This window comes from Pristiophorus japonicus, chromosome 1 (genome assembly GCF_044704955.1).
Source record: "Pristiophorus japonicus isolate sPriJap1 chromosome 1, sPriJap1.hap1, whole genome shotgun sequence".
In the NCBI taxonomy this organism is placed as follows: domain Eukaryota; kingdom Metazoa; phylum Chordata; class Chondrichthyes; family Pristiophoridae; genus Pristiophorus; species Pristiophorus japonicus.
In genome coordinates this window covers 449,357,957-449,366,257 of record NC_091977.1, presented here as the reverse complement: position 1 = coordinate 449,366,257, position 8,301 = coordinate 449,357,957, and the positions used below count along the sequence as shown (strand labels likewise).

The window sequence follows — 8,301 nt, the reverse complement described above, 5'->3', positions numbered from 1 at the left end:
CAAACATGTCACATCTGCCCCGTTTAAACCAGTGTTCAATGGTCAGGCAGAGAAAGCAGTGCAAACCATCAAGCAAGGCTTGAAAAGCATAACTGACGGCTCACTGCAGACTCACCTATCCCGAGTGCTGCTTAGCTACCGCACGAGACCCCACTAATTCACTGGGATCCCACCTGCTGAACTGCTCATGAAAAGAGCACTTAAGGCAAGGCTCTCGTTAGTTCACCCTGATCTACATGAACAGGTAGAGAGCAGGCGGCTTCAACAAAGTACATACCATGATAAAGAAAATGTGTCACGCGAGATTGAAATCAATGATCCTGTATTTGTATTAAATTATGGACAAGGTCCCAATTGGCTTCCCGGCACTATCGTGGCCAAAGAGGGGAGCAGGGTGTTAAGGGTCAAACTTTCAAATGGACTCATTCACTGGAAACACTTGGACCAAATCAAACTCAGATTCACGGACTATCCTGAGCAACCCACCTTGGACCCTACCTTTTTTGATCCCCCAACATACACACCAGTGTCAACCGGCACCACAGTTGACCACAAAGCAGAGCCCATCATCCACAGCAGCCCAGCAGGGCCCAAAACACCAGGCAGCCCAGCAAGGCCAGCTGCACAGCAGCTCAGCGAGGGCCCAACAAATGATTCAACAACACCAGCTTTCACACCGAGACGATCAACCAGGGCAAGAAGGGCCCCAGATCGACTCACATTGTAAATAGTTACACTATTGACTTTGGGGTGGAGAGTGTTGTTATATATGTGGACTTGTATTTACTCTGTACAGCCACAGGAGGATTCATCCCCTGGAGACCCAAGGGATCCCATAATCCCTTGGGAGCACAGGTATTTAAGGAGGCTTCACAGGTTGGACAGGTACTCTGGAGACCTGCAATAAAATACTAAGGTCACACTTTACTTTGAGCTCACAGTGTTCAGTCTGATTCTTTCTCCATACACAACACCCACGTCACGAGCAACACTGTGGTCCCCAGGACCCACACCCAGTGCAGGAATAACTTTAACAAGCTCACACAGGTGGGCAGGGTGAGTGAAGGCTTCAACCAATACTGCATTCCACCATCTGTGCCACTGCTCAATGCACCACACACCCACCAACAATCTCTCACCCACATGTCCACCTTGCACATAATGGCAGCTATTCAACTATAGCAGGCACAAGGGTCAGTAGTTATTAGAATGCATGTGATCATCATAGACAGTCCCTCGAAATCGAGAAAGACTTGCTTCCACTCTAAAAGTGAGTTCTTAAGTGACTGAACAGTCCAAGATGGGAATTACAGTCTCTGTCACAGGTGGGACAGACATTCGTTGAAGGAACGGGTCTGTGGGCAGACTGGGTTGCCGCACGCTCCTTCCGCTGCCTGCGCTTGCTTTCTGCATGCTCTCGGTGACGAGACTCGAGATGCTCAACGCCCTCCAGGATGCTCTTCCTCCACTTAGGACGGTCTTTGGCCAGGGACTCCCAGGTGTCGGTGGAGATGTTGCATTTTATCAAGGAGGCTTTGAGGGTGTCCTTGAAACGTGTCCTCGATGAGGTTCAACACTGCCTCCAGTGTGCCAGCGCAGCCTTCGGCCACCTGAGGATGAGATCAGGCCCTCAAATCTGGCACCAAGCTCATGGTCTACAGGGCTGTAGTGATACCCGCCCTCCTGTATAGCTCAGAGACGTGGACCATATATGGTAGACACCTCAAATCGCTGGAGAAATACCACCAACAATGTCTCCACAAGATCCTGCAAATCCCCTGGGAGGACAGATGCATTAACGTTCGCGTCCTCAATCAGGCCAACATCCCCAAGCGTCGAAGCACTGACCACACTCGACCAGCTCCATTGGGTGGGCCACAGTGTTCGCATGCCTGACACAAGACTCCCAAAGCAAACGCTCATGACAAGTGAGCCCCAGGTGGGCAGAGGAAACGTTTCAAGCATGTGATATATGTGATATGTTTATGCATAAATTTATTAATAGAGTTTGGAATATTTTGTGGTCTCTCTCAATTCACCTTTGCACCCAGGAGGATGCTGTGATATGGCATGACACAGGAATGGTATAATGGGGATGTAGTGAGCAACAGGGATCTGGGGTTTCATTCATTCGAGTCTGATGAGCCGGCCCATCTGAAAGCTTGCTTGTCCAGCTGCCTCCTCCCTCACTCCTATTCCTAATCTCCTTCCTCCTCATCTTCTTACGCATCTTCTTCCTCCTTCTTCTGTGCACATGTTCACATGTTGCCTCCGCTCCCTCCACCGTAGATCCTGGAGGGTGGGGTGGACTGACAGGCATGACTTTTAGCAGGTATTGTAGGTGGAATCTTTCAAGAATAAATGTTGTACTTTTGTATTGCCACAACACTTCTTATACCAAAGATTCTCAAAATCACTAAATAAAACTTTTGCAATATCAGGAACTAACACACAGGCACTGAAACTTCACTAATCTGACAAGTGCGAGTGATTTGTGTGATCCCTTTAAATAACATCCCTGGAGTCAGCTTCCTGGTGTTGCACGCCAGCTCTTCCTGTCGTTGTTAACTACCGGTGGTGAGGTAAGTGGCAAGAAGCAATTTGGCAGATTGGGCGTTCAGTGAGCATTGCACACTCACTAACGTCAACATCTCCCTGGCGTTGAAGTCCCGGCAGTGCTATGAGGGGTCCCGATTTCACGTGCGGTGCTGGATTCAACAGGAGCTGTTACAGCTCTCAACACCACATTAATGCCATCTACTGCTGCTAATGGCTGGTGCTAAGGGGATGAATTTTTCCCCTTTTATGTTTTACAATTTGGCACTTAGAATTAGTGAAGCCAATATCTTTCTGTATATTAATCAGAATCAGACTGACGTTGCTTAGTACACAATTTTATTAAAGCTGCACAAATTTGCCAATTTTTACACTTTGGTTGTACATAGCATTGTTCTTTTTTCCACAGGCTGCATGTATACTGTGCATTCTGATAAGTCCCATGATGTGAAAAAATCATAAGGCTGTGGAGTAGGATTTCAGGCAGGACAGTGGTTGGGTCACTAACAGCACAGAGACTGTTAGTGTCTGCCTTTTTGGCCCAACAGGTCCATGCTGGTGTTTATATTGCACATGAGCCTCCTTCCATCCCTTTTCATCTAACCTCATTAAGATATCTTTATATTCTTCTCTCCCTCATCTGCTCCTATAGCTTCCCCTTACATGCATCAATGCTATTTGCCTCAACTTTTCAATGTGGCGGTGAGTGCCACATTCTAAACACTTTCTGCGTAAAGAAGTTTCTCCTGAATTCCCTAATGGATTTGTTAGTATTATCTTATATCTATGGTCCCTTGTTTTGGTCTCACATATGAGTGGAAACATCTTCTCTACGTCTACCCTACCAAACCATTTTATAATCTTGAAGTCCTCTATTAGGTCACCCCTCAGCCTTCTCTTTTCTATAGAAAAGAGCCTCAGCCTGTTCAACCTTTCCTGATAGGTATAACCTCTCAGTTCTGGTATCATTCTAGTAAATCTTTTTTACACCTTCAGTGCCTCTATATCCCTTTTATAACATGGAGATCAGAACTGGTCACAGTACTCTAAGTGTGGTCTAACCAAGGTTTTGTACAAGTTTAAAATAAGTTCTTGGATTTTCAATTCTATCCCTTCAGAAATGAACCCCAGTGTTCTGTGTTTTTTAATGGCCATATTGACCTGCGTTGCTACTTTTAGTGATTTATAGTTGTAACATTACAAACATTATTACAAAACAATTTTTAATGAGCACTCAAAGTAAATACTTAAAAGTTTGTGCTATGTCTCAGTTTCCCATTGTTCAGCAACATTTCTCTGTTTAATCGTGCATTTATGGATATATTGTGCATCTTGAGAAGTATTGAATAATTTGAGAAAAACTGTTGGTGTCTGCCTTTTTCTTTCTGGACTAATAATCTGTCCATATTTGCTATGTAGGAAATAATTAAGGATAACCTATTATTTTGCATGAAGAATGTCACAAATTAATAATAAAAACACAATGGTAAACTAGCACTATTTTTGTTGATGTCTGAGTTAATTTCCCACTCATTCTTGAGAAAAACAAACATAATGATTAATGCCTTCATAACACTTCGCCAGGAAATGCATAGACTGAAAACATCAGCTTTTATTATTTTTAAGTCCTGCCTTAGCTCGTGAAAGATGTCTTTCACCATGCAGAGACCTTGAAATGCAACCAATAATCCCACGAAAAAGAACAGTCCTAATTATACAAAATACTGAGGGAAAGTCCAGTAGAAAACAACAGAAGTGAGGTTTGTTCAATGGAGCCGATCCTCCTTGTTCCAGGTCATCACTTTACCTTCTCATAGGTTCTGGTGCTCACCACATTTCCCATGGTGCAAGTCTGAATTACAAAGGAAACAGAAGTGAGTTAGGTATACCTCATTAAGCACCACTGTAGGTTTAAATATCAATGTTATCATTCTTGCAAGAATAGAGATGATAATGCAAGCACTTACCTTCACGATAAATCTAGAAACTATTGGAGAACTAGAAAATGTTATCTAAATAATACCCACTGCCACAAATTTACACTTCATTAACAGCAGTAGCTTGAGGTACTGAGGTCCTTACCAATATTAGTTTACCATCCCTCAACTCTCTAACAAATGTTGTCTCTTTTCCGTTCCACCGTTGTGTTTGGACCAGTTTGCCATTATCCAATGTCACTGTGGTCTATTGGGAATTTAAAACAGAAGGACATTTATCTCGAATTTTCGGACACCAAGCAAATTACAATGGTCAATGGGGTCAACGTCCACACACCTTGGTCTTCCTAACATCTGCGGTGGTCTCATCAAATTCCTCTCCTAGCTTGAATTGGATCTTTGTGCTTTTTACCTTACTTTCGGTTGAGATAGTGATTATGTCACCATTTTTAGAAATGATAGTTGTGGGCTTGGCTGTGTTACCTAACTTCCTTAGTGGCAGTCCCACTCCTACAAAGAGAGGGACATAGAAAATGTAATATTTAATGGTACTAACCATCGCAATGTTGCTTCCACTAAGTGAGGGAATTGCAATGACATTCCCAGCTCAATTAATTCAAGTATTAGGCATGGCATAAAATAAACCATTTATGCCAAATGCCATATCAGTATATGTATATATTAAATCACTTGCTACATTCAAAATCAGATTCAAGGCATAAATTTCCTGGTACGATGCATCATTTCACATTTTCCTATGCTGTAGGCACTCAGCAGAAATACACTTTGCATTTGCCCCCAGTGTTTTAAAGTAGGGCAGTATCCACTATTGTTACGAATTTGAAATGCATTCTCCACTATTTATCTCTGGGATTAATTGTGGACTTGACTTCTTAAACACTGCAAAGGACTCGCATCCATGGAGTGGGCAAAACGGTGGCAGGTGGATTTCAATACAGGTCATCCTTTTTGGAGCAGATAAAGGATAGATCTGAGTATTTTTTAAATGGTGAACAGTTCGGAGCAATGGTGGTCCAAAGAGATTTAGGGCTCCATACACACAGATTACTGAAACATAACTCAAAAAGGTTAATGGAATATTAGCTTTTACAGCCAGAGAATAAAATATAATTACATAAACTAAGCTTGTAGTCCCTGAAATTTATAATGTTAAGGGGTGATTGAGGTTTTTAGCATTCTGAAAACAATTGATAGGGTACCGAGAAACTTTTTCCGCTGGTGGGGGAATCTAATACAAGGGGACATAACCTTAAAATCAGGACCAAGCCGTTCAGGAGAGAAGTTGGGAAACACTTTGTCACACAAATGATGGTAGAAGTGTAGAACTCTCTCCACAAAAAGCAGCAGATGCAAGCTCAATTCATAATTTAAAATCTGAGATTGATAGATTTTTGCTAGCCAAGGTTATTAAGGGATATGGAGCCAAGGCAGGTGCACAGAGTTAAGATACAGATCAGCCATGATCTCACTGAACATAAGAAATAGGACGAGTAGGCCATTTGGGCCCTCGAGCCTGCTCTGCCATTCAATAAGATCATGGCTGATCTGATCTTGGCCTCAACTCCACTTCCCCACCTGATCCCTATAAGCCTTGACTCCCTTATCATTCAAAAATCTGGGTATCTCCACCTTAAATACATTCAATGACTCAGCCTCCACAGCTCTCTGGGGTAGAGAATTTCACAGATTCATGACCCTCTGAGAGAAGAAATGGGCGACTCTTTATTCTGAAACTATGTCCTCTAGTTCTAGATTCCCCCATGAGGGGAAACATCCTCTCTGCATCTACCCTGTCAAGCCCCCTCATAATCTTATACATTTCAATAAGATCGCCTCTCATTCTTCTAAACTCCAATGAGTGGAGTGAATGGAAGAACAGGCTCAAATGACTGAATGGCCTACTCCTATTCCTATGTTCAATGCCCAAAACCAAACCAATTATGTTTGAGGGGTATTAAAACATCTTTTTTAAATACCAGGATCCTCAGCCAAAGTTTTCATGTATTCATCAAAATTTTCAGTCTTGACTAAGTTCCACTTTCCTATAAATGGTTCAACTATTCTTTTTTGTATCTGTATGTTGCTGCTACTTTAAATGCAGAACAACTGCTGAACCTGTGCAGGAAAATGACTTTGCAGCCACTGTAAGAGCTTTAAGCCCCTTGAGCTCAGAACCATGTGCAAAATACTCAAACCAATGCAAAGTGACAACATCAAAGATTGACATGACAGATGTAAGGAACAAGGCAAGTCAAAAAAAGTCAATACATTTTCAACGGTTACTATAAATGTTAGTTCAATGAGAGGCAAAATGCACACACACACACACACACACTGCAGGTCTACAGTGCACAGACTGGATTACATATCTGTACTCAATGTTTATAAAGTGCTTTTTACAAAAAGTGGTCCCAGGAGGAGAGGTTTTAGGGGAACAGTAAGGAGGATGTAAAAACAGAAAATACTGGAAATACTCAGCAGGTGAGACAGCATCTGAAGCACAGAGACATGTTTGTTTGGAAGAGGCTTTGGAAGGTGGAGAGGAAACAAAATAAAGAAGCTTGCCACCAGAGTCATAGAAATGACAACACAGAAGGACGTCTTTCTCATCTCTTGTCATTTATCACTGTGCTCTTCAACTGAAGTTATGCACTGAAATAGTCACAATTTCTTTAGCATTTTGTCATAACTATAATATTTTATTTCTGGTATCTCTGTCACTCCACCCTGTTCAGAATCTTATCATTTGATATATCTTTCAGGTCTTCTTTTCCTCAAAATGTACTACTTTACATTATTTTGCATTGAACTGCATTTGCCACCTATCTGCCCATTCCTCAAATCTATGTAAATCAGGATAGTCAATGTCCCACATTATTAACATTTGCAACCCCTGCCCCCCCCCCTGAATTGCCTACAAATCTCGTCCTTTGTTTCTTTCCCAATCAATAGTCTATAATGTACTCCCATTATAGAACATCGAAACAGGAGTAGACCATTCAGTCGCTTGAGCCTGTTCCGCCATTCAGTTAGATCATAGAATCTTACAGTACAAGAACGAGAACATTTTGCACAGTGCTTGTGCCGGTTCTTTGAAAGAATATCATTTCACATTTTCCTCTTTTAAGTTGTAATCGTATCTACAATGCTGCAGGCACTCAGCAGAAATACACCATGCAATTCCTCCCAGTGTTTCAAACGGTGGGCAGTACACACTATCGTTACGAATTTTAAGCGCATTCTCCACTATTTATCTCAGGGATCAATTGTGGACCGTGGCATTTTAACCGACGCAAAGAACTCAGGCAACTAATGGGGAGCAGTCCAGCTACAGACCCAAAACCAACGATATTATTTGGGAATGGTTAAAAATAAATATATATATAAACCAGAATCCTCACCTATAGCCTTCATGTAATCATCAAAATGTTCGGTCTTAGCTAATTTCCACGTTCCTAGAAACGGTTCAACCATGTTTTTTTTTATCTATGTGTCGCTGCCGCTTTAAGCACACAACAACTGCTGACCCTGTGCTGGAAAATGACTTTGCAGCTACTGCAAGAGCTCTCCGGCTTTTAAACCCCTTGAGCTCAGAACCACGTGCAAAATACTCAAAACAATCCGAAGTGACAACGTCAGAGATTACCACGACAAATTTGGGGAACAAGGCAATTCAAAAAAAATTCAATACATTTTCAGCTGTAATTACAAATGTCAGTTCAACGAGAGGCAAAATTCACTCACACACACAAAGCTGTAGGGCTACTGTGCACAGACTGGTTTACGA

General features: G+C 42.2%; 1 protein-coding gene across 1 annotated transcript; it reads right to left on the bottom strand.

Moving 5' to 3' along the window:
* Positions 1–4,354: 4,354 nt before the first annotated feature.
* Positions 4,355–7,988, bottom strand: LOC139260033 (fatty acid-binding protein, liver-like). The gene is made up of 4 exons (XM_070876108.1): positions 7,916–7,988; positions 4,831–5,003; positions 4,639–4,740; positions 4,355–4,408 (listed from the first exon to the last, which is right to left on the bottom strand). The coding sequence occupies exons 1-4, from the start codon at positions 7,986–7,988 to the stop codon at positions 4,355–4,357; spliced, it is 402 nt and encodes a 133-aa protein (XP_070732209.1).
* Positions 7,989–8,301: the final 313 nt, after the last annotated feature.

What these genes read in the sequence shown, in the direction of transcription:
- LOC139260033 (XM_070876108.1), bottom strand. Translation starts at nt 7,988, where the DNA reads ATGGTTGAACCGTTTCTAGGAACGTGGAAATTAGCTAAGACCGAACAT. An exon ending in TGATTACATGAAGGCTATAG is followed by an intron (nt 5,004 to 7,915) that starts GTGAGGATTCTG and finishes CTCTCTTTGTAG; the next exon opens with GAGTGGGACTGCCACTAAGG. An exon ending in GGGATGGTAAACTAATATTG is followed by an intron (nt 4,409 to 4,638) that starts GTAAGGACCTCA and finishes TTTGTAATTCAG; the next exon opens with ACTTGCACCATGGGAAATGT.